Below are 27465 nucleotides of genomic sequence, written 5' to 3' on the forward strand. Positions count from 1 at the left end.
AATAGATTCTGGTTTTTTTGCCGCATGGTTTACCGCTTTCCACTTTCTACTTTCAAGTACCGCGCCCAGTGTAAGCAGACCTTTAGACAGCAAAAAGTAAACAAACCAGATCATGCGCGTGCACGCATAGTGATCTCTATGGAAAGCCATCGGGTTCAGAAAAGTGTTGTGCTGCTTACAGCAAGTCAGAATCTCATAGGACAGAAAAAAGGCAAGCATGTCATTCTGAAATGACTCTCTTTAACAGTGCCCAACTTGCTGGAAATGTTGTGTAGTGATTGTTTACAGATTGTATATATTATATATTTTTTGTAATGATTTTCTGTTTTGTGGAATGTAATAAACAAGATCCAAAACTGTGAGTTTTTTTTTAAGTTAAATTTCAGTTTTCGTTTGCTTGTTTAGCTACAAAAAGCCACAAGTAAACCTCATGTTATTACTTTATGAAAACATGTTGATTGCCACTGTTTACAGTGAAGAAACGGCAATAACAAGGAATGAAAAAAAAAAGTAAAAAATAAATTAAATGCGGTTTCAACTTTATGTACTATTTATTTTGTGAATAAACAAAACAACATTTAACTTGAATTGCTATTTGGCATCCTTTGTTTTGTAGTTAATTCACTGCAGTAAAGTAAGGCCTACACAATGCATTCTTTACTCCTGGGATATTTTTTTACTTTAACATGTTACATCTTGCTGTAAAAGGCACACACACACACACAGGAGCCACGCCCCCCTGTCCCTGCTGCTATGCTGTCTCTGCCTGCATTCTAAGCAATATAATGGCTTTTATTACTTTTTGAAAACGAACGAATATCCGAACATGAAAATCCTGCATTCGTATATATTGTTTTTGTTTTATTTTAATTTTTTTAGCTGCAAGACCAGAGGAAAAAACACAAACAGCAGATGCTGTAGGTTAAAAAGTAGCCTACAATCGGCGAGTGATGTAGGCTGTTGAAATAAAGATATATATATATAATTTTCTTAAACTGATCACAATTGTGCAGCGTTTGCGCAGTCTTCAGAAGCCAAGTTAATGATTCTGGGAAGTGGAAAGCTGACTTCCAGCAAAATTTGCCGTGGAATTAGCAGAAAACTCGAAGTGAGAGCTCTTTTACAAAGATACAATCACGCAACTGGGGAGGTTAGTTATACCTACCTTACCTACCTGATTGTGAGAAGCAAAAGAGAATGTGATCTCCGCGGATGACTACTTAATCCCTCGGTAGGCGGGACCAAGGACGTCACTCCCCGGAGGAGCCTATCAGCAGCTCTGGCATAAAATGCTCAGTAAATACCTGACCTGTGGGAGGCATATCCCAAAAGTATTGTTGTTGGTCATTTTCGAATTGAAAGGGAACTACTTTTGTCCTTCCCGTTGCCTTGGTATGATAGTAAAATCTCTGTCTAAAAGTTTCTTGCTACAAATCCTGCTCTAAAAATGATTATACTATGGTACAAACCAATCTCTATATACTGTTGATACAGTGTGTTAAGAACATGATCAAGCGCTGCTGTTTTGGATCTGAAGGTTTTGGATCTGAAGGTTTCCCCTTACAGATCATGCATGAGCAGAGAGTGATCTTTTAAATGACTAAGTGATTTCATTCAATTGATGCAATTATATCTGCAAGGAGAGGACAAGCTTTATTGAAGGCTCAGTTTAAAGATGCCCAACGTTCTTCATACGTTTTATACTGTAATATAAATACTAGTTGTCGGTTTGTCAAATTTATTTCTTTTATTAGAAAGCAGACCTTGAATTTGGTTAGGTCATCAAAAGGGATTTTAGATCTATGGACACAAGCTCTATACCCACTTTCTGCATCATTCCCTTGTGTTTTATGTTTGAAATATATATGTGTGTTCCTTTTAAGCTAACTGTAAACAAATACCATGGTGTGTTTAGGGAGTGTTCTCATACACTGGAAGATTGAGAGATTGATTGATCAGCGGCAGTTGAGGCTTGTCATAAAGCAGAGCTACTGTAAAGTAGGCATACTAGAGTAGAAAGTCACAAATAACAGCTTCAGGCTTTGTTAAAAATCTAAAAAACAACATGGTTTTGTGTAGCTGATAATATTTTATAGTGAACAGCTATAGAGATATTACCTCCAGAAGCTTATATTCTAACATCATTATTCTTTTTTTTAATTATACAGGACATTACAATTTAAAAGTAAGCCCAGAAAACAACTTTTTAATTAATTAATAAATAAAGAACATGGCACACCAATTCAGAATTGCCAACATATACATTTTTTTCTCTTTACTTTTATAGATTCCACTAGTGACTTTTTGAAGGTAGAAAGGCAAAGAGAAAGCTGGGAGAGAAAACACCGGAACAACCACCGTCGAATTTCCCAACGCTCTGTCAGCAAAGAACGATGGGTAGAGACTTTGGTTGTGGCTGACTCCAAAATGATAGAGTATCATGGAAGTGAAAATGTAGAGTCCTATGTCTTTACTATTATGAATATGGTAAGTCATCAGAGTTTAAAGGTCACAGTGTTACATTATATTACATGAAGCTCAGACACAGTCGCACAACATGTTCTGCTCCAAGGCATTTCACAGCCAGTGTGAAACAGGTTAAGATAAAACAAAAATAAAAACAGACATCCACTTTGAATGACGCACATACACACAGGTTTTTTGAACTGTGGAATGATTATGCACAACCTTTCAAAGCAATATGTAAATAACTTAAATAAAAAAAAAAGTTGACATTTATCTGAAGTTTGTTTAACTTGTTTTAGTGGCTGTGAAGTTTGAAATGACTGTGTTTTGGAGATATGCCAGTTCAATCTTTGCTCATCCAATCCATGACTCTCGGTCGCTCTTCCTCTCTCTTTCTCTCTGCTATAGAGAGAAAAATTTACCCAAAATGACCCAGTTATGTTTCCCTTGAGAATTTCCCGCTGGGCTATAACTGAAAATCATTTTAGCATTTCAATGAGCCTGTGCCTTTTTTGAAAAAAAAAAAAAAAAAGTGACAGGCTTTTATCATGCATTTGCTGGGACTTGAATAGAGTAGTACAAATAGTGCTTCTGGTTTTTTCTTCAGTATTGGAAACAGTCTTTTACCTTTGAGGTGTCAATTAATTTGTCTCTTCTGGCATTGATGCAGGTTGCTGGGATATTTCACGACCCGAGCATCGGCAACGCAGTTCACATTGTGCTCGTGCGGCTTATTCTACTGGAAGAGGAGGAGGTATAGTGTCAGATGTCACATTATTAGCACTGTGACTTTAACTTGCATGTTCAATGCCTGTGCTGATTTATTTAAAGGCGGTCTGGTGTTAACATATAAGTTAGAGCTTTGTAAATCAGGCCCAATATGTCTTAATGTATGCCCTTTGCTAATTTTTCCCCCCTCTTCTTTTATGTACTTGTTTTTCTCCCTTTTTCATTTGTGCCCTCAGTGAATTCAACTGGATACTATATCGCCTTTTTCAGAAAGGGTTAAAGATTGTCCACCATGCAGACAACACCCTCTCGAGTTTCTGCAAGTGGCAGAAGAGCATCAACCCTAAAAGTGATACCCATCCAGCTCACCATGATGTTGCAGTGCTTATTACCAGGTTATTATTAAAATGCAATCATTATTACAAGTTCAGCATCATTGTATTAAGAATATCTGGGTGTGCATCCGGTTTGTCTGTACGTTTGCCTTTATGTCGCATTTATATTTTCACATATAACAAGAGCTGCCAATTATGATGCAATTGTGTCTTGGCATACTCTTTCCTTCTAGTGATGGGTCTAATTTTGAATATATATATATAGCATTGTGGGAGCTACATGTCACTGATGTGCTTGTTCACAATTGAATTTGATGTTATTCTTAGGAATCCATCAAAAGCTTTACAACTGTAGTAGTAGCAGCTCACAAATTCAAATCAATTTGTAGGTAATGTTTCTTTTTTCTTTCTAATTGGCTCTTTTTGCACCCCTGTTTTCTTTAGAAAAGACCTCTGTGCTGGGAAGAACCAGCCATGTGAGACATTAGGACTCTCTCATCTTTCTGGATTGTGCCAGCCCCATAGAAGCTGTAATATCAATGAGGACTCAGGGCTCCCTGTAGCATTCACAGTTGCACATGAACTGGGCCACAGGTAATGTATTTCCATTCCCCTTGAAAAACTAAACTGCATCTCAGTTGGTTTATTGGTTGGTACAGCTAAATATGTAAGCTACCAATCTCTTTTAAATAGTTGCTTTCCCTAAAAAGTTTACTACAAAATGGGAAAACCAAATGTATTAACATATTCACTTACTGGGTCCTTAATCCTTTCCTGGTATTGTATAAGTAGGACTGTATGTTTTCACTGTAAAAAATATCTTATTTCACAGTCTAAAAATAGGTATTTCAAGATATTTCACAATTAAACATAATGGCCCATATGCATAATAATTGGCAGTAATTTCCGGTCATTAAAAAAATGACTGGCCGGTATTTAGCACGTGATTTTATAAAACTACGGCCTGGTTATTTTACCAGTAATGATTTTCGATGTGATTTACCGTCACGGATTGTTACAGAAATAATTTATCTAACCAATTGTCAGAGATATGCAAATGAGCTGTGTCCTCTACTTGTGACGTCAGCGGCATACACTGTCTGTTTACACCGTCACGTTATGACTACTGAAAATGTGCTGGACGCGAGTGAGAGGTTAGGTTAGGGGCAGCGTACGCTTTTTGATGAAAAAATGTGGAAGTTTTTCTATAGTTTTACATGCACATGCCTTCCTGATAAAAAACTGTAATTGCCAGAAATTCAATTTTTGTGGCAGTTTATGATTCTGACAGGATAGCGTCACGGCCCAAGCTGTTACCGGCAGGATGGAGACTCAGTCAAGAAGCTGCAGTTCAAGCACCAAAATGCACATTTGTTAAACAAAAGACACAAAGACAAAGACACAAGGGCCAAAACAAAAGGTTTAAACAAAAAAAAAACAACTACATGTAGGCTTGACATTAGCCTTCACTACAAGGTTACAAAACAATATAAAGAATCACAGCACAAACTCCTCCAACAAACAAAGGATTTTGCTCCTTTTTTATATGTGGCCACTCCTCAATTAGCATCAATTACCTAACTGGTGAATGGTCACACCTGTGATTGCAGGCCGGTACAGCCTTATATTCCCCCCCACACACACACTATTTACAGCAGCAGGGATTCTGCCTTGCCACAGTGATATTTTACTTTTGGTTGAGAAAAAGGATCCTCTAATGTTACACAAGAAAGTACAGCTATGGCCAAAAGTTTTGCATCACCTCAAATCTGCTGGGTCTTCTTACTCTTCCAAGATATCTCCCTCCTCTTGATGTATAGCCCAGCCCACACAAGCACACAAAGCCTGTGTGCATTAAAAATAAAAAAAAATACTTCTTATTACTATTGGCTTAAATACGTGTTCCTAAACACAGAAATGATGCCAGGAAATTAGACTGATAAAACCCATCTTATTCTCCGTCTGGTCTGAAGCACGTGGTAATTATGATGCCGGTAAGGGTCAATGAATGGCACCATACAGCTTTATGAATCAGACGTATAATTGCTCTCCAAAGACATGTTATTCTAGCGTCCCAATGAGTGATCACCCGATGAATTATATTTAACATGACATCACCCGATGTCATGTTAAAGACTATTATTGGAACGATAAAGGAGACGCTAAGTTTTATGCATATGGGCCAATATGTATTAAAGCAGAAAAAAGTAGCGTCACATTCCAAAAATGTTCTAGCGTTATTACACAACAATGTTCAATATTTAAATGCTTACCTGAAAAACAGTACATTTTAAATTGTAGAATATTTAAAAGTTTTTTTTTTAAATTCTATTTTCACCGTCAGTGAATTATCAAACAAAATAAAAACATAAATAAATGTAAAAATAACAACAGACACATGAACTGTCTCCTTGTACTGGACAGAGTGATCTTAAGCAGAAATATTTTTGATCTTTGAAGTAGCTGGTGTCTTCGTTGAAGACATCTTACAAATCGTGCAGCTCTATGCAATGTGTTCAATCATTTACTGGAAGCAAACTAAACCGCCTGCCAGGATCCTAAATGCAGTGTAACAGGTTGTGTGTCAATAAGGCAAACGTTTGCTGTATTTATTTTAAGTGATTAAAATGTGTATATTTATACTATTCTTTCAGAAATAGAAATTGATACATTTCACAGAAATTGTAAAATCTGCGATAACTGTGAAAAAAATACAACCTGATATGTAAGCAGTGTATATTTGGGTAAACTCTGCCTCTTTTATCTTCCTGCTAGAGCTACATTTTATTTATATATTTTATTTATATATATATATATATATATCACTTAAAGAAACGTAATATCGTTTCTTGAAGTATTAAGAAAAATGTAAGCTTTCAATACTGAAAACTTATTACATAACTGTATACCAATTTATTATTATTTGTTTATGTAGCAGACGTCTTTATCCAAGGCGACTTACAGAGACTAGGGTGTGTGAACTATGCATCAGCTGCATAGTCACTTAAAACAATCTCACCTGAAAGACGGAGCACAAGTGACTTGCTCAGGGTCACATAATGAGTCAGTGGCTGAGCCGGGATTTGAACCGGGGACCTCTTGGTTACAAGCCCTTTTCTTTAACCACTGGACCACACAGCCTCAAGAAAGCATAATGTTGTGCTTTGATCTTGCAGTTTTAGTATCCACCATGATGGGCAGGGAAATGACTGTGAACCAGTTGGAAGACACCCCTTCATCATGTCCCGCCAACTACAGTATGACCCTTCACCCCTGACATGGTCACACTGCAGCAAGGAGTACATTACCCGCTTCTTAGAGTAAGTTTATAATTGAATTGCTGGCACAATTACTATAATTCTCCGCAGCGTGAAGGACAATTCCACTGTAACTGGCATAACATGCAGGTCATCCAGAACTCACTACTTACCAATAGAGTAGGTTCACCGACTCTCTAGTTGTCTGGTCATCTTTTGCCTAAACTATTTATATGCTGACAACACATGAACAGTTCATTAGAATGGCAAGCAACCTGAAGTGAAATGACTTCCTTGTTTTCATTTAGTCGTATTTAATTTCCTGTACATATGCAGGTCAGCCTCACTCCACATACCCTGTAATTTAAATAAAAAGATGAGCTAAGAAAATAGTTATAAGGAGATCAGAAACAATGTTGCTAATGCTAGTAAGAGTTAATTGCTTAAAACAACCCACAAAAAAACATATTAATTTGAATTTAACTGCGCAAACTTATCATGTATTTGTTGTTATCTTGTTTTAAAATATTGTTCAACACAAATGTTGGCACAAGGATTGAAAATCAACCACATTGTTTCTGTACCAGACAACCTGATATTTCAGTTATCTGCAGCACACGTACGTGACCAACATACTGTATTGTTCTAAATGAGACATGTCTGATTTTATAAAGTGAGTACTAATAAGCAAATCATGTGGGTCAAGGGCTTTTTGGTATTGTAATACAGACTTGGGCTAGAATTCACAGAATAAATATAAGGTCAAACTATTGTTTAGCACTGGTGTTCTTTCTGACAAGGACAAAATAATAAAATCTAAATACTGAGAACATTAATTGCTCTCTGATTGTTATTGTAATTGGTATGGTGATTAGTTTTTCTTGATTGATGCCCAAATCTAATAGTCATCCTCAGCCACAGTGAGAAATGAAGCAGATACTTTATTTTTTTTGTACTGGTTCAGAAAATGAACCGTGACCTCCAGATTGAGCCATTCTTTCCCCTTTTGTCTTGTTTTTTGCCTCCTCCATCTCCTCTTCACCACATTTTATTAGTGTTAATTTTATTAGTTTATACAATAAGACAACTATGGAGTCCCTGTATGGTGTGCAGGGTAAGTCACATAGTCAGGGGAGTGCAGGTTTGCATCCTGTCCCCTCTTGATTGTGCCTCACTAAGCCCACAGGAGGACCACTGTCAACACAAGGAGTGTGTCAAGCAAGTTTTTTTTTTCTGTCAAAATATTTATAGTAGTAACTTGTTTTCTTTGCTGTCTTCCACAACGGAATCCCTATGATCACGGGCACATTCTTCTGGGGTTTTTGTGTGTAGACATTTCTGTACATTTCGTCACAATTCTGTTTTAAATCCTCTGTATCTTAACTGTAATACAGCTTTAAATCCCGCTAACAAGCCTCCATCCTGATTGTAATCTCGTTTTAGGTTTTATTTTTTAATGGGAAAAGGGTAAAGTCAATGTGAACTGATTAGCCATTTCCACAGTTTTTCCTCAGAGTTTATTGGCTATCCACCGATTGCATTTTTTTTTTTGTTTTATCTGGTTTTATCGGTTAAAACTGAAAATCAATAGCCCTAGTCATAATGTAATAATTCATTCTGGCACCTTGACATGTTTAGATTTTTTTAAAATTTGAATGTGTCTCGAATTCAGGGTCTTTTTGTTCTTTGCGGTTTTTAGTCTTTAAATTATAGGTGTGACTTGGAGTCAGGGATAACTTGCTTTAGATGATATACTGCAGATTGTAAATGATTATAAAAGACAAACAGTCCCCAAAAAAAGAGCTTTAACACAAAAGAACACGGGGGTTGGGTCTGTTTACTCTTAAATGAGAATGAACAAATGTGAAATCCTTGCTCTTGAACAGATAAAAAAAAAAAAAGCTTTAATGATTGAAGTAACCATGTGTAGTACATAAAACATTTATCTATGTACTGTAATTGTGACCATTTACAACCATTAAAATATAAAGAATGAGCAAAATTGAAATAAAGTGGCTACAATCTACTAGCAACTGTGTAGATTGTAGTGTAGGATTATAATTAAAAATATAACTTGGTCACAAAATATTTTAATGATAGAGAAACCACTTCAGCTGTATCAGGGAATTTTATGAGCTATTAAAATAAGCACTACAAACTATTATACCTGTACTACTACCTCAAACCTATACTTGTGATGCTACACACAATACAGTGACATGAATCTAGTTGATGATTCCCACAAATTACTTTAACCTTCTCTCAAAAAGTTTTTTTTTTTTTTTTTTTTTTAATACTCAACCTTCCTTTTCTTTATCTCTTCATTACAGTTGTGTTCCCAAAACATCTCCCACTCCCAGGTTCTTTAGTATTAAAATGGTTGAAAACTTTTCAAACCAAACTTTCTTTTCTTTTTCTAATATACACTTATAGATGCTGTTAGTCTAGTAGTCTGGGTTTTGGTTTCAATAACATATTTTAAACAGTGCATATACTCTGATGATGCACATGGCATAAAAGCACAGTTTGTCTGTGTGTTCATGTGTGATGTTTTATGTACCTAGAAAAGTAGTGTTTCTGGCAAATGAATAGTTAGATACAGAAACGGAAACCTGATCTGTTGCTTTAGAGTAGAGAGGAATGGTCCTACATATTCTCCCAGTTCATCTCCGTAACTCTTGGGATTATGTTTTTTTGCAGTCGTGGCTGGGGCTCATGTTTGGATGATCGTCCATCTAAAAAAGACCTGACAGCCCCCATTGTCGCCCCTGGAGTTCTGTACGACATCCACCAGCAGTGTCAGCTCCAGTATGGACCCAACACCACCTTCTGTGATGAGGTTGAGGTAAGTTATTTTACTTTATTTTTACTATAACAGTTGTGTCATTAAGTATTTATACAATGTATAATTTTTTATATTATTATCCTGAGTAGCATGCAATAATGCACTTGTCTTTGCTAATATAATTGAGTTTGGAACTCTGTGCTGCTGACGGTGTCCTTCAAAACTATTATCAAAATACAGTGATCAGATCCCACTAAATTAAAATAAATTGTCTGTATTGCATTTAGAGCTATGGATAAGATGATAGATGTTATATTACTGTAGCTTTTATTTGGCAGCATTATAATAAAAACATAATAAAGTTATCTATGTTTCTTTACCTAGCTTTTCTTATGCTCTTTTTGGTGCTTTTTCTTTCTTTGTTGATGTATCTGAGTGCTTGTATTACATTTATGTTTTAGCTGCGAGAATCCACATGTGTACAAAGCTATTTTTGTTCTTACTAATTGGTTATGTGAGAACCATGAGGAATATTTTCATAATGTAAAATGAACAGAGAGCGAGTGGAATGCAACGCTACCTCGGGGTACCATGTGGTGTCTCTAATGGTTATATACATACATATATATATATATATATATATATATATATATATATATATATATATATATATATATATATGGAAAAATTCGGCCCTGTGATTGGTTAAAATCTCATCATAGAAGCAAAAATCCTTACACCACGGGCAATAGTCTCCCTCTGTCATGTGATTGGTTCACATCACTGTCAGTCCAGCCTCTTTTCAAAGGAACGCCCTTTTCCCCTGCACTCCTCACAACAAATGAAAATGGCTGAATGTGAAAAAACTGTAAAATAGTGATTCTGTGACTTAACAGAAAATTAATAACAAAACATACTACAAAAGAAAAATAACGGCCGGGATATAAACTAGATTATGCAGCAGTCAGCAAACCAGACGGAGACAGCAAACCAGACAGAGACAGCAAACCAGACAGAGAAAAAAACTTTGATAACTATGCGGTATAAACTTCAAAAATGTTTTTCTGTTATTTATTTATTTACTTATGCTGTATCAGCTATATTTAAACAAAATATATCAAGTCATATTTACTTTGCCTAACTTATTTTCTTGACTGATTTCATATATTAAATAGGTACCACAGACTCAGCCCCTAGTGGAAAATAAAATGCCACTCGGGAAGACGATTGTTACCCCCAGAGTGCCTGCGGCTTCGGGCATTATAGCTCTCTGTCGGTAACAATAGTCTTCCCTCGGGGCAATCATTTTCCACTATAGCCGTCCTCTACAGTCCATATTTACTATATATATTTACCACCATTGAAAGTTAATACATTATTTAATATTTAAATAACTTAATTTAAGGAACAGTACATTCCGATGGCCTATTTAAGATTCGTATAGAATCATTTTATATATTGTTGGTTCAAACATCCCATAGTTATTGTAATTGATAATGACACAAAGTAAATAAATACACTTGTTTGTTTTGTCATTTTCTGTTATGATTATTGTACACGTATGTTAATACCATTTGAACCATACACCAAAATGCACAATCCTATACATGTAAACTATAGCAACGGGAAAGACCAAAATGTGTTTGACAGTTTTGTACCTGTGCTAATCAGAACACTTCTTTGAATAACATACATTAGATTATTAATTTGCTTTGTGTTCTGCCAGTCCTTTCACAACACTTCTGATCTTTGATTATATTATATTGTGAAGTATACTATGCATTATTTTTTCTCTGTTGTGTGAATGTTTTCCCTGGTCATTAAACGTTAGTTCAAAAGATTGGAAGCAGCTTTGGTGTAAGAGCACCCTTTTACAATTCACATTTTGAAAAGTTATGCATTATTTTAAATGTAATACATTACTGTAATGTTTTTCTGATTAAAATAGAACCCTGTGTGTGCGTGTGTGTGCGTGTGTGTGCGTGTGTGTGCGTGTGTGTGCGCGTGTGTGTGTGTGTGCGCGTGTGTGTGTGTGTGTGTTTGTATATGTGTGTAACCTAACCAAATATTAAAGAGATTAGTGGTGAATGTTTTTTTATAATCAACTTTCATGTGTCTTACTTATCTTTCACTTATAAACGTTTTTATTTTAAAGCAAATTATCATCAAAACTATTATACCCTTAAATACTTGTTAAAGAAAAAAAAAAGTATAACTGAATCCAAAACATCATAATTTATCAACCAAGTATTATCCCTTGAAATGTGAATATCTTAGACAGCATGTATATACTGTACATATGTATGTCACACTAACTGTTTAGAAATCTATTGAGTACCACTGCTTAGATTGCATTGGAACTTGGTGTGAACATTCCTTGGCACTTCTGAATCTAGGTCATGCTTTTCTAGTTGTGCTTGAAATCTAGCCTATTCATTGTTTTTCCTAATGTAGGCTACATATTCAGAAACACATGTCCAAATTTGATTAAATTAAAATATATGGATGCTTATTTGCTATTACAATAAATACAGTCATCACATACCAATTGCTGGGTCTAGGAAAGAATATCAAAATCTGACAGATTTATTTTTTGTGAAAAAAAAAAAACTTCATACAATTTATACATGCCAGAGGGATTTGCAAATTAATTTGAGCAGTTTAGTCTGTATTTTGTTAAAATAATATGTTGTCCAATTTAAATTAAAATAAGTAACTAAAAAAAAAACCCCATCAACTTAGAGTTTATTTTTAAATGTTGTTCTGTATTTTATAATTGCAGAATGTATGCCAGACCCTCTGGTGCTCAGTAAATGGATCATGTCGTTCCAAGCTGGATGCAGCTGCAGATGGTACCTGGTGTGGAAAGGAAAGGGTATTTGCATTTTCTTAAAAGGTTTTTGTCAAACCAGACTATTACACTGCATTTATAGAGGAAACACCACAACCCTTCATAGAGTACTGTAGATGTTACACAAATGAGGATAGCCGAATAACCCACAAGTCACCTTAAGATAGTTTAAAAGTAAAAACTTGACATACTATTCTCAGTTACAATTCTAGCTGCAGAAAAATAAACCAGCCCCAGTTGAAACAACAGTAATAATAGTCAAAACGACCTTGTAGCATTTTACTTTAAGCATCAAGCTGTAAGGTGTACCACCAAGTTTTCTACAATCTAATAATATATAGCTTTTACCGCAGCAAGAAGTTTAAATGCATCTCAAACTTCCTAGATGCAGAAAAACATAGCTGAGTTGTACAGTTTATTGAGCTTCAGTTTTTAATCTGCAAGCTCCATAGAGGCATTTTTACGAACAGTGCCAAAGCTTTATGTGAGCTCCACAGGGCTTGTTTGAGGCTGTTCAAATTCCAGACGAATGTGCTCACTGCAGTTCTAATTAAAAGCACTCATATTTTATCTGTGCCTTATCTTTCTTTTATCTGTTTGACATAAAATCCATTGGATTTTCATATTATATTTGTCACGTGTAATGTAATTTGAATATATACAACAAATGTGATATAGAACAGTCCAGTGGGTCTATCCTTGTTCATCTCGGGGGCATTTATTAGTATTGTTTTTTTGTTCTGGGTAAATATCTGAACAGAACGTTTTTTTTAAAAACAAGATTATGCCCTCCTGTCAGAGAAGACGATCTTTGATTGCCATTGATTGGTATTTGATTTATTGTGTAGTTGAGGATAAATGAGGGAGATATATTTTGCGTAATTATCATGTTTTTAACAGATTCTACTGATTTTAATTGAACAGCAGCATGACAAAAACATGTTAAAGGGGAATTACTCTGAAAATCCAGCATATTGTTTATGAATAAAAAGGTTTCATGGTTAGTCCTTGATTGGGAGTGCACAAATGCTGTACCTAGCCACTCTGCTTGATTAAATCCATCATGGAGACTGGAGAATTACAGCAGCTCATCCACACACTGTAATTGAAGAGAAAATGGACACTGCCAGCCGGGAAAACCAATTGAGATTACATGTACAAATTGGTGTTTATAATCCATAGGCAGACGCACAACCAATTATATTATATAATATATTTTTTGCTCAGTACTATAAATGTAGGATTTGTATATGTTGTTTCTCTCTCCAGATTTAATTTGCCCCATATTCTAGTTCACATTATCCATGGGCCAGACATTTCTAACATATTTTACTGAGCTGTAGTTCAGTGCAGTTTATTACAATCTGGCTTCCATTCATAGTTGGATAGAATCGTATGACTCAGTCCTTTTTTTTCCTTCCCCTTGGCTTTAAGTTTACAATACAGTTTCAAGCTGGTATAGTATAACTGCATAAGGGAAAGACAGATACTGCTATGGCTGTAGCATAGGTGTTCATTCCTTGCTTACTGGTGTGTAAACAAGTGTAATTATGGACAGTCAAATCACAAGTTTATACCCTCAGAATTTGCATACTATTTATTTTTGTAATTGTTTATTATGAAATGTGGTCACCACCATATTTTACCTTCTAAGGCAATCCAAGCAAACCTGGAATTTCTGTCATGGGGCCAGTAAAAAAATGACTGAACTAAGAGTAGGTCTCAGTATTTATTTATTTTATTTCTTTGGGAAGGGGGTACATTCTGAGTACGTAAAGCATTCAATTAAACTGAATGTTTTTTTTTTCTGTTCCTTTCCTTGCATTTCTGTTTCCTCCATAAATGTGAACACACTGAAAATATCTTTTGAGTAAAAGGGGACTCTTGACACGTGTAGGCAATATATAATAAATTATATATATGTAATGTAGAAATATTCATCTTTTTTAATAACCATCTGATTTTCTATGCTGTCTTTACTGCTTGTTTCCTATCCAGTGGTGCCTTTCTGGAGAGTGTGTGGTTGTGGGGAAGCGCCCTGATAAAATGAATGGGAAATGGGGCATGTGGAGTTCCTGGTCCCACTGCACACGGACCTGCGGTGCTGGAATTCAGTCTGCAGAGAGACAGTGCAACAACCCACAGTGAGTGATGCACTGCATTTTACTCACATTACACATTCATCATTGTGCCATCATTCAAAACATCCTTGTTGTTCAGTATAATGTTTTACTTTTTATTACTGGTATTCTTTTCTACAATAACATGATAAAAACTCTGGAATACATCTTTTCATTTCCCTGTTTTCAAATAACAATAAAAGCAAAAGATTAACAGACTTCTGGTTAGTGGCAATCGGAACCTGAGCCCTAATCTTGCAGAAAATGCAGCGACTGTAAATCAGTACTATAAATCCTATCCGAAGCTCCCTCCCCTTGATGGGTGTCACAACCCCAGCCCCCTGTAGCAGCCCATGTGTGCTTCACAACCCATGTGTGCTCCACTAATGATTGATAAAGATAAATATGTATAAATCTCGACAGTCACGGCTAAAAAAAAAAAAAAAAAAAATTAATTAATTGAATCATCACTGCTACAAAGATTTTAACTTAAAGTACATTTATGAAATATAGGAGAGTGAGAGTGCCGCTTAAGTTGGGTTTTTGTATGCGTCTCCACTAAGCGCCAAACAGTAACTAACTGTGTGCTTATGGGGCCAAACCATAGCTTACAATATCTGAGAGCAATATTTGAATAGATTAAATCAAACCATACAGTAAGCGGACGCATAAAATAGTCAATAGGTGAAGAAGTGATTGAGACACATTTTCGACAAATACGTCATCTGCATAAAGCGAAATATGATGTTGAGTATTATTAACGGTGATGGGAGTATAATCAACTGACTGACGAACAGCCTGAGCAAGCAGCTCAAGAGACAGGGCAAACAGCAGAGGAGAGAGGGGGCAACCCTGCAGAGTTCCTCTGGAGATGTTAAATTGGGGAGAACACTTACTGCCTGTCAGCACCATCACTGAGGTATTAGCATACAAGATCTTAATCATGCCTGTAAAATTTTCCCCAAAACCAATATGATTTAGAACGGACCAAAGATATTGCCATTCTAAGTGGTCGAAAACTTTCTTCGCATCCAGAGATATGCTAACCGGGTTTTAATAAATCCAGTCTTGTCATTGTGAATCAATTTAGTCATATAGGCTTCAAGTCAGTGTGCAAGCACCTTAGCATATAACTTTGCATCACAATTTATTAAAGAAAGGGTATGATAACTTGTGCAATCATTGGGATCTTTATCTTTTTTTAACAATAGCAGTATTAACATCTTTAGTAAAAAAAGCCCTTCTCAACTGCAGAATGCATCATGTCAAGCAAAAGAGGAACTAACTGAGACCAAAAAGTCAGAAAACATTCAGGAGGAATGCCATCGAAACCTGGGGATTTACCCTTATTCGTATCTTGAACAGTGTCTTTAAGTTCAGCTAAAGATATTGGAGTGCAGAGAAGCCCTGCTTCACCGGCAGAAAGGTGCGGCAATTGCAGCTTTTTGAGAAACTGCGTGCATTTGTCTTTGTCATGAGGAATATCAGAACTGTAAAGTTTGGAATAAAAGGCGAAATGCCGAATTTATTTGTACAGGGTCTGAAAGTATATCTCCCTTCAGAGATTTAACAGACATAATGTCTGCGAAGTGCTCGTTAGCCCGGAGCCTCAAGGCTAGAAGATGACTAGGTCTCGAGCCGTTGAAATAATAGTGCTGCCTAGCTCTATGAATAAGGAATTCAGCCCACTGCCTGAGTAAAAGATTAAGATCATTTCTAATTAAATCAAGTTCCAGTGCAGTATTAGCAGATAAATTAGAATGCAAAGTATTTTCTAGAAATCCCAACTTGGTTTCCAATTCCTAATTCTGCTAAGTCACAACTTACTAAGGTTAGAAGCAAATGATGTAGCACTATTCCTGATAAATCCTTTAACTGAATCCCATAACACACGCGGATCATGAACTGAATTTCTGCTAGTTGGTTTTCAAATTCTGACCTGAAAGATTCATTCTGCAGCAAAATGGTGTTAAAGAGCCATCTGGCGGCCCGAATGAGAGTGCCAGGGAGTGTGGCTGTACAGACATACAGAAAAATCTTTGATTGAGGGATTCATTACACGACATAAATCAGACACCAATCTCTGTAGTGCAGTGGACGCTAAACGCTGATCCCTCCCCTCTGCTAATCCAGTCCTGTCCAAAGCATGCTCCCACACAGCGTTGAAATCACCTCTGATAATCAAGCAGAACTCCGACAAATCAAGCATAAACAGAAACAAAAGAACAACTGTCTTTACATATGTTATTCTACCCTCTGTGTCACTTCCCGAATCCAGAAGAGTAAATTGCAGGTTGCGCCGGCCAACAATCAGAACCCCCTTATTTTTTTATCTGAAGATGAAGAACCTATAACATGATAATATCTATTTGCGATTCTAGGAATGTCTTTCTGCATGAGTTGCATTTCTTGAAACATGGCAATATCAACTCGTTTCCGCAGGAGGTCAAGACAGCTTGTACGTTTATGAGGTGTGTTCAGACCATGCACATTCCAGGATAATAGCGACAAATTAGTCATTAGTATTGAAAATAAACTTACAGATCAGCAAAAAGCAATCAAAATATCCTATTAGTAATCTTAGTGAAAAATAACAAAGGGAGCTAACACAGTATACGATCCCACGAGGTCCTCTCCCTCCCCTCCACCCCTCCAAAAAAAAGCTATAATCCGTGACCCTGATGGTTTCGGACATAAAGAGCTTTCTCTTCACAAAAACCCCAGAAGAATGTGCCCGTGACCGTAGGGATTTCGTTGTGGAAGACAGCAAAGGAAAGAATGTACAACTTAAGTGTGCAAGTACTGTCGAGTTACTATACATATTTTGACAAAAAAAAACAAAAACGCTCACGCATTTTGAAAAAAAACCAAAAACACTAATTTCATACAGCATATCAAAAACGAAAGCCCTGAAAATTTTTTTACATAAAACTCGAAAATAGCTAAAAAAATAAGCACCGAAAAATACAATAAATAAAACCCGAAAAACAGAAGCCCTACTTATAATAATTTCCCGACAAAATATAAACACGATTAATCAAGATTAATATATGTCATAACAATAGGATAATAGTCCAGGATGAAAATACAGTAAAATCAAAAAAAGAAAAATATATAATAAAGAGAGCTTCAATAATAATCAAGTCCTGGTAAGTCCAAACTCTGCGATGTTGATTTCAGCAGTAATCCAAACATGAGGGGCCAGCAGGCCGATCAGGAACTACTCAAGACCGAGGCGCTGGGCGAGAGGTCTTCTTCCATCATGTTCCATCCTTTCGGGTGAGGAAGAAGAAGGACGTTGGGCCCGGACCGGACCAGAAGACCCCAGCAAATTCCGGAACTCCTCAGCCTCTGCTGCTGTTTTAAACAGATGTTCTTCAGAATTGTTGATAAGTTTAAGGGTGGCCGGGTACAGTAGGAAAGTTTGCAGTCCTTGCAAACAAGCCCGGCCGATCAGCTGGGAGAAGCCCTTATGGCATTGCGCCGTATAATTGCTATAGTCAGGAAAGAATTTAATTTCTTTACCTGAGAGAGTCACAGGATTCTTCATGGCAGCTTGCAGGATGGCTTGGCGGTCGGAGTATCAGAGCAGGTTGAAGATGAGGGTCCTGGACCTATCATTTGTCTTGGGCTGACCGTTGTATATGCGGTGGGCACGCATGACCTCTATTTTTTTTTTTCAACCAAAGACGGAAACCACTGAGGGAGGAATTTCATGAGAAAAGCTGCCGCATCCCAGCCCTTGGAATTCTCCTCCAAGCCCACCATGCGGAGATTGGGCCGTCTGTTCCTGTCTTCTAAATCGGACAGTTTGGCCTCCAGCTGATCAATCCTGGTGCTGCAAAGAGAGGCCAATTTCGTGTTGTTATCCCCCCTTCATGTCGCGCGGTAAATTAATGAACTCCGTCTGTATGGAGGACAGTTTGGCGTCCGATCCTCTGCCCATTTCCTCCAAATGAGAAAATTGGGATTCAAAGTAATGACGGTGCCTCTCCATGCAGGCCTCAACAATGGCGAAGAGATCAAGCTGGGAGCAACTTTCATTGCCTTTAGAGGGAGACGCCAGCTGAGAGGAAAGTCTCTTTTTTTGGTTCTTTGCCATCCTGAGGTGAAGTAAATCTTAACCAGATTGGGATAAGAGTGAAGAATTAAGTTATGCCTTAAGTAATATGTGAAAGAGGAGATGAAGGGTACGGAGCAAAAGCCTTAGGCAGCCATATCTCCAGTAGGTCATGTGATCTCGCCCAAGCTGTCAAAATTCTGAATCTAATTAGGTGACTGACAACCAAAAAAACAGACACAAAAAAGGGATTAAGAGGTTATTATTTTCAGGAGCATTTTTGCTGTCAGTCTCTCCCTATTCAGTAACATTTATCATAGCACAAGAAGTAGGTGTTAGTTTTGTTGTATGTCAGCTCACATCTTCCTACTTAATAATACAAACATCTTGTTTTGCTGACTTATTCAAAGAGTATATTGTAAAATTAGTTCTGTCAAGTTTTGGTAAAACCATCCATGGGTACTTTATTTGTTGAAATGCTATTCTACACACTGTGGATGAAGGTCATACTGGCATGTTCACAATGCTAATGCATTATTTTGTCTTTTGTGATGCATAACAAATGCACTTTTACAGCAGCTTGCAGAGACCACACACTCAAGTCTATCTCTTGAGGTTTGGCTTGAAATCAATCAAACACAATCTACTAGGAGTCATGGTGTATCAAATTAACATGTAATGACATCTTGGCTTAAATTCCAGTGTTCCTTGGCAACATTATACTATTCAAGGTAAATTAAACTACTCATTTGACTGAAAAAATATTATTACCTTTAAAAAATGTTACCATCCTGAAAGCCTCAATTTACATACTCTTTTGTCAAATACAAATTTAAAGTGGACTGCACAAAAACATGTAAATAATGGAGAAAATCTACAGTACGTACAGTGTATACAACACCACAAATTCAATGTCAGTGCCATTATAAATAAATACTGCCTTTGTGATGTAAAAAAGAGCCTGGGTGAATGGGACACAATTGGGGCTAACTTTTAGTTATTTTCTTCAGGCCGCAGTTTGGAGGCAAGTACTGCACAGGAGAGCGCAAGCGGTATCGAATATGTAACACCAAAGCCTGTCCCCAGGACAGGCCCACTTTCAGAGAAATGCAGTGCAGTGAATTCAACACGGTGCCCTACAAGAATGAGCTGTATGAGTGGATCCCAGTCGCTAACACCTGTATGTATATCTCTAATATCATGTCTTCAGAATTACGTGTTTGTTAAATGTGTATTTAGCCAAAAATGCCATACTAATGTTTTATCACCGGTTCGAATCCAAGCTATGCCACTGCCGACCGTGGACGGGAGTTCCCAAGGGGTGGCACACAATTGGCCAAGCGCTGCCCGGGCAGGGTAGGGGTTAGGTCGACTGGGGAGTCCTTGGCTCACCACACACCAGCAACCCCTGTGGCTGGCCGGGAGCCTGTAGGCCGGCCTGTACTCAGTTCAGAACTACGTGGTGCTCCGATGCTGTAAGTTCTGGATATGGCTGCACAGCGAGCTTGCAGAGTGAAAGAAAAGCGGACGACTGACGTGACTTGTTTCGTCTTCGTCTCTCCCGAGTTAGTTCGGGGGTTGCAGTGGTGAGCCAGGTTCCATTCCAAAACTGGGAGAAAATTGGAAAATGAATACAAATAATTGTTAAAAAAAATGTTCTAAAACTGTCCCAGCCAAATTACTTATGAGAAAGTGATGACTATGGACTATTCTGGAAGAACATCAACACTGTCACATCCATCACTAAGTTATGGCAGGTGTGATGGAATGATTCTTATTTTCAGTTTGTTGTGGGGATATGATTGATGGCTGAACCAGGTTTAATAACCACTCCGTTTTATTGCTTTGCTTTTTTTTATAATGTAACAGACAAAAGAGTAAATCAAGGTTGCAGCATTCATTTTGTTGCAGCCTGTCCTCCATTGTCCAGTTTTGGTTTGGTTGTTAATAATAATATAATAATATATTAGTGGTAGAGATGAGATTTGAACCGGTGACCTTTTGGTTACAAGCCCTGGACTTTAACCACTGGATCACACTGCCTCTTAGTGTTAGTACACAGTCTTCCTTTTACCTCCATTTGATTCGGTATTGTGATGTATTTAAAACAAGTTGCCTGATAAAAAGGAGATTTCTGATCAATGACCACCATAAATTAGTACTGAAAATAAAGTAGTTTTGATGAGGTCTTTATCAATTTCTTCATATTGCATATCAACAAAAACAGCAATAGAGAACAAATACAATTGGATAATGCACTGTTAAGAACTGAAATGGTATGAAAATGTAGATTATATAAAGATTAGTGAAGAATAATGACATAATATCAATATAATATAAACTTGTGGTCAGAACCACTGACAATTCAATGCAAATCAGACGGCTTTAGTTCCACATTGATAAATTGTTATTTTTCTGGACATTTGTTCTGTCTAAAGCTGGAGGAGGGTGCTTGTTGTACTCCTAATGCTCTTTGGTAAGAAGAGCTTTCGAAAACAGATTAATCAAATGTACTCAAGTGGCCTAAATACTGTAATTCAGTTCTATGGAAAGGATGTAATTAAATTGCATCTGCTGACAAGACACCTTTGTAACCCTGATAACATTAGCAAGGTAGGACTTGATGAATAATGCTGAATTACAATGATTAAATTGGTGTTAATCTGCATCTGGTGATAATAAATAGAATAGTATTAGCGACACCATAATAGTTTTTGTAATTGATTTTCACAAACAGGTACCTCTACTGCACCAGAGCACCCATGGTAGATTTAACTCACTGTGCTCTCACTCTTGTTCCAATATACCAACTATTAGGACATATGTTTTGGTTAGGAGGACACAGCACTTCTAGAAACTGTTACAATGTTTGTTTTTTGTCTCTTTTTTGCTGTAGTAAACCCCTGCGAGCTTCACTGTCGGCCTGTTGATGGACAATTCTCTGAGAAAATGTTGGACGCTGTCATAGATGGGACCTCGTGTTTTGATGACAATAACAGCAGAAATATCTGTGTCAATAGTGTTTGTAAGGTAGTGTTGGGGTATGTTTCTTTCTCAAAGCTACTGTACACAGACTTGTGTGTTTCTTGGTAGTATTCTTGAGAAACTATCAAGGACATTATTACAAATATATATATATATATATATATATATATATATATATATATATATATACAGTGCCTTGCGAAAGTATTCGGCCCCCTTGAACTTTGCGACCTTTTGCCACATTTCAGGCTTCAAACATAAAGATATGAAACTGTAATTTTTTGTGAAGAATCAACAACAAGTGGGACACAATCATGAAGTGGAACGAAATTTATTGGATATTTCAAACTTTTTTAACAAATAAAAAACTGAAAAATTGGGCGTGCAAAATTATTCAGCCCCTTTACTTTCAGTGCAGCAAACTTTCTCCAGAAGTTCAGTGAGGATCTCTGAATGATCCAATGTTGACCTAAATGACTAATGATGATAAATAGAATCCACCTGTGTGTAATCAAGTCTCCGTATAAATGCACCTGCACTGTGATAGTCTCAGAGGTCCGTTTAAAGCGCAGAGAGCATCATGAAGAACAAGGAACACACCAGGCAGGTCCGAGATACTGTTGTGGAGAAGTTTAAAGCTGGATTTGGATACAAAAAGATTTCCCAAGCTTTAAACATCCCAAGGAGCACTGTGCAAGCGATAATATTGAAATGGAAGGAGTATCGACCACTGCAAATCTACCAAGACCTGGCCGTCCCTCTAAACTTTCAGCTCATACAAGGAGAAGACTGATCAGAGATGCAGCCAAGAGGCCCATGATCACTCTGGATGAACTGCAGAGATCTACAGCTGAGGTGGGAGACTCTGTCCATAGGACAACAATCAGTCGTATACTGCACAAATCTGGCCTTTATGGAAGAGTGGCAAGAAGAAAGCCATTTCTTAAAGATATCTATAAAAAGTGTTGTTTACAGTTTGCCACAAGCCACCTGGGAGACACACCAAACATGTGGAAGAAGGTGCTCTGGTCAGATGAAACCAAAATCGAACTTTGTGGCAACAATGCAAAACGTTATGTTTGGCGTAAAAGCAACACAGCTCATCACCCTGAACACACCATCCCCACTGTCAAACATGGTGGTGGCAGCATCATGTTTTGGGCCTGCTTTTCTTCAGCAGGGACAGGGAAGATGGTTAAAATTGATGGGAAGATGGATGGAGCCAAATACAGGACCATTCTGGAAGAAAACCTGATGGAGTCTGCAAAAGACCTGAGACTGGGACGGAGATTTGTCTTCCAACAAGACAATGATCCAAAACATAAAGCAAAATCTACAATGGAATGGTTCACAAATAAACATATCCAGGTGTTAGAATGGCCAAGTCAAAGTCCAGACCTGAATCCAATCGAGAATCTGTGGAAAGAACTGAAAACTGCTGTTCACAAATGCTCTCCATCCAACCTCACTGAGCTCGAGCTGTTTTGCAAGGAGGAATGGGCAAAAATTTCAGTCTCTCGATGTGCAAAACTGATAGAGACATACCCCAAGCGACTTACAGCTGTAATCGCAGCAAAAGGTGGCGCTACAAAGTATTAACTTAAGGGGGCTGAATAATTTTGCACGCCCAATTTTTCAGTTTTTTATTTGTTAAAAAAGTTTGAAATATCCAATAAATTTCGTTCCACTTCATGATTGTGTCCCACTTGTTGTTGATTCTTCACAAAAAATTACAGTTTCATATCTTTATGTTTGAAGCCTGAAATGTGGCAAAAGGTCGCAAAGTTCAAGGGGGCCGAATACTTTCGCAAGGCACTGTATATATATATATATATATATATATATATATATATATATATATATATATATATATATATATATGTATATTAATTAGAGAAATAATATTTGTACCAGTTCAAATTAAGTTCCCTAGTTTTTTTTGTTTTGTTTTGTTTTCACCAGCAAAAAAACATATTTTTGTCTCTGTTTTATTTGATCCTGGAGTAATTTCTTCTTGGATTCAAATCATGTTAGATCTAAGAAGACTGTCCCAACTTCTAATGGAGACCCCTTGGGAGCATGTTGGATAGGTAACATTTACTCAATAGGATCTCCTCTATGGTGGAGCAGGGTACCACTAGATGACACATGTAGGTTGAGACGGTACATTACGTTGCGTGGAAATTTAAACCAAGTCAGTGCTTATTGCCATAATTTATCAGTAGTTAATTTACATGTGGAAAAGGGGGGAGGGGTCAAGAACAAAACATGATATAACACCTTCAAAACAGTATTGCAGGTAAGTCCTTTGTTTGTTTAACATGCATGGCTTTGTTGGGAGTTGCAGCTGCAGCAGCAAATGCAATTTTAGAGCTTGAGTTTGAGCCTCAGAGTGACAGACCCCGGCTGAGACGCTGACAGTACAGAAAGAGGGTGTACAGGACCAGGGTTCGTTTCTTGGATTTGCTAGATGTTGATCTAAAAACTCGATTGCGTCTGGATAGGGCAGCTATTGTCTGTCAGGCTCTGTGGGAGGATCTTGAATTGCCTAATAATAGGGGTTGCATGGTACCACCGCATATTAATTGGTTGGCAGCATTGTCATCAAGGAGCGCATTTGTGGCATAGCCTTTGACACGACTTCTGCAAACCCAGGTCACAAATCTGGTGCTTGCATCTTGTTGGAACAGAAAATGGGAAAGAGACTGATCTCCTTCGCAAGCACATGTTCGAGGTTGTCCTTGAGAGTCTTCACACTCACACTTCTAGCTTCTTCAGGGCTAGACATCCAACTCTTCAAGCATTTCCAAAATCGGTGGGGTCTCATTGAGTTTAGGACAGGATTGGATGACAAGGAAGTGACTTTGAAGATCACAGACAACATGAAAGAAAAAGTTCTCACCCTTGAGAACTGCTTCATCTGACCATCATCTTCTTGGGTGGCGTGCCTCCTGGAAGAGTTTGCTTCCAAGCTCCAACAGGACTTCATAGAACACAATGGATGGCATGCCTGCTGTAGGGCTTCAAGATCTTCACGTTCGGTCAGACAAAGGAAGATGGCGGATTATTTAAGGTCACAGAAAAAGAGAATGGACTTTGTGAACTCCTTTGCTTCACCATTGCAGGGGGCTACATTCAATCCTGGCTCTCCGCTCCCATAGCTACTACCGCCCCACACTGAATGGTCTGAAGTTCTTGGAAAGGCTCCAGAAGTACTCCAAAATCAACCAGGGTGTCGCTGATGGTGCCATACAGAAATGATTAGGGCACTTGTGGTACATGAGTGAGGAGCTGATTGGCTTAGAGTTCTTTGACCCTTTGGTCCCTCTCAATGAGAAAAGAGCCATGCTGCTAGCACTAGAGGAGGTCAAAAGAACAGAGGATCCGCTGAAGAGGATCAAGCTGCAGCTTTCTGATCTTGGAATGACCAGGAAGCCCAGTGCATTCATCACGTAACAGACTAAAGGCTTCTTCAATGCCTTGGGTCTCCCTGAAGGCTTCCTCCACAAGGATCCTGAGGTCTGGCTTCAGGACAGTGACTATGGAGCTGCCCTGAAAATTGTCAGGGGATTGAAGGTGGTCAGTGACACTGCAGAGAGAGGCCTGGCTCTGATTCAAGAGTTTAATGACCATCTAACTCGCAAAGAGGAACAAAAGCAGTTCTTGCTCCATGTTGTCTCTCAGCATCGGAAGAATACGAATTCAGTATTCATCAATTTCTGAAAAACAATTCATTAAACACAGGCCTCATTTCAGTGTCATTTACATCAACTTTTGACCCCTGTTAAATGTGTTCTATACTCTTCTATTGTTTGAAAAACGATTTGTTCAGAAAATAAAACTTTCAAGTTTTGTGATTGACTTTTGACCAGTGTTGGGCACCAGTAAATAAGGCCCTGTCCACACTATGCCTTTAAACCGTACTAGTTGTCCTTAAACTGGCTTAAAAGTGCATCCACACTACGCAGCGTTTAATACCATACTCGAGAACCGTACTCGAGACCACCTCAGGAGGTAGTCTCGAGTCCGGTTCTAAATTAGATGGCATCAGGTAGTGCGGTTTGTCAGAAGTGTGGATGCTGTAATACCAAACTACATTTTTTTGTGTATCCTTGTGGCAAAGTGGTTTGCAGTGCGCAGGTGTAGTGGTGATGTGATTACGTAACAGAAGACAATCAACAATGTTCACAGTCCAAACAATATGCTTATTTGTAATCCTGATCTGGTGACCACAAAGAATAATCCCAGGCAATACACAGCAATGCACTGTTCCAAAACAACGGGTTGCAGTCCCAAAATAATAAGACACAGTTTTTAAATAATAAACACAGTCAAACACACACAAAGACACACCTTCACAAGTCCAGAGTGATTATTATGGTGCTTGTGGTGTAATACAATTTATTAGTGGTACAGTGGTGCAGTGTTGTCCGGTTTTAGTGCTGGCCTGTAGCGACAGCTCCGGATCGTGTTAGCCATCTAATAACAAACAAGTAGATTTTTAGACACGACAAAACAAACAAAACACTCACTGTAATTTTACACTCGTCCTTCAGCGGTATATATACCGTATGTCTTCAGGAAGGGATTCCATTTATTTAATGTGGAGGTGATTTGTGATGCATTCTATAACATTTGTAATGTACAAATTTCCCTGGCTGCTGTCATGACTCTTACATTTTGACAAACAGTATTTAATCATTTTAGGGACCCAATGCACCAGACAGCATATCAGTAGATAAGTACTGTAACATACCTAGATAATTCAATATTTGTAGATAGAGTATGAAAATATTTATTTTCACCTTTTCTATAGGTTTCGAATGCAGTTTATTCACTTATTTTAACCATTTGTAAACTTAATGAACATTTACTTGATAGAAGTATTTGAAGAAGACCCAGGACACAATGACAACAGAAATCTGGTGTTGATGTCCTTGCTTTGAGTGGGTGTGTTGTTAACGGTATGGGAGGCTGTGACAGAGAGCAAATGAATCTGAGTCACCAATCTCCCTCCCGACCTGTGAGGGCACGGTATAACAGGAACAGTGTGCCCTGGACTGGGTGGTTTGACAGTTCATTCCAGGGTCAGTCGGAAGTCGGCCATCCAAAAAGGGGGCGAAGCCACAATACTAGAAGTCAGCGCCTTACTGCGGTAGGCAATGTGTCAGTCATGGATTAGAGAAGACCTGATTGCACTCACTACCAAAGGGGGCGTGACTGAAGGTATATCAGGGGATGTGGCCGAGCGATCTGTTCCTCTGTTATGGTTACAGAGTAAAAATAAACCGTGAGTGTTTCGTGTTGTACTGTCTGTCTGTTAACTGTTCATGTTTGTCATTTGTAGATGTCTAATTATCCGGGAGCTGTCGCTGATAACCCAGCATCAAACCCGGACTGCACTGCACCACTGTTAAGCACCAATATTGTATTCACAACACCACTTGCACCCGGAGCACTCACTGTTGGACTGGTGATCGTGTAGGTGTTTTAAAGGGTGTGTTTGTTATTATTATTTCGGGACTGAACCCCGTGGTTTTGACTGGCTGTACACATGGTTGTGTATGGTCAGTTGTATTATTTAAAACCAATTAATAAAGCTTTGTTTTCACCATTGAACTGTTGTTGGACTGTTGTTACTAAGCACTGCATCACCTTTACACCTGTGCACTACAAACCACTTTGCTTTGGAACACCACGGAAACATCTGCAAACTGCACAGAGATCATCATCAATGTCATTGCCACACAATTCAAACTTATAGCTGGAGGCAATGTGGGATTTATTTATTTCCCACGCACAGCCTGCTCTCCAGATCTGTCTGCAATTTTGGCATATGGATCACCATACTCCTCCCCCACGAGCTATGTTCACTTA

The 27465-nt window shown here is 37.9% G+C and overlaps 1 protein-coding gene across 1 annotated transcript in view; it reads left to right on the forward strand.

Moving 5' to 3' along the window:
- The window catches only part of LOC117421012 (A disintegrin and metalloproteinase with thrombospondin motifs 12-like), a 142117-nt gene that overhangs the window by 67752 nt on the left and 46900 nt on the right, over nt 1-27465 (forward strand). The window contains exons 4-13 of the mRNA XM_034034852.3: nt 2288-2487; nt 3137-3220; nt 3466-3590; nt 3975-4124; nt 6707-6850; nt 9488-9632; nt 12355-12447; nt 14422-14567; nt 19614-19783; nt 21500-21633. Coding sequence (XP_033890743.3) covers nt 2288-2487; nt 3137-3220; nt 3466-3590; nt 3975-4124; nt 6707-6850; nt 9488-9632; nt 12355-12447; nt 14422-14567; nt 19614-19783; nt 21500-21633 — 1391 coding nt within the window. The remainder of the gene's footprint in view (nt 1-2287; nt 2488-3136; nt 3221-3465; nt 3591-3974; nt 4125-6706; nt 6851-9487; nt 9633-12354; nt 12448-14421; nt 14568-19613; nt 19784-21499; nt 21634-27465) is intronic.

This window comes from Acipenser ruthenus, chromosome 1 (genome assembly GCF_902713425.1).
Source record: "Acipenser ruthenus chromosome 1, fAciRut3.2 maternal haplotype, whole genome shotgun sequence".
In the NCBI taxonomy this organism is placed as follows: domain Eukaryota; kingdom Metazoa; phylum Chordata; class Actinopteri; order Acipenseriformes; family Acipenseridae; genus Acipenser; species Acipenser ruthenus.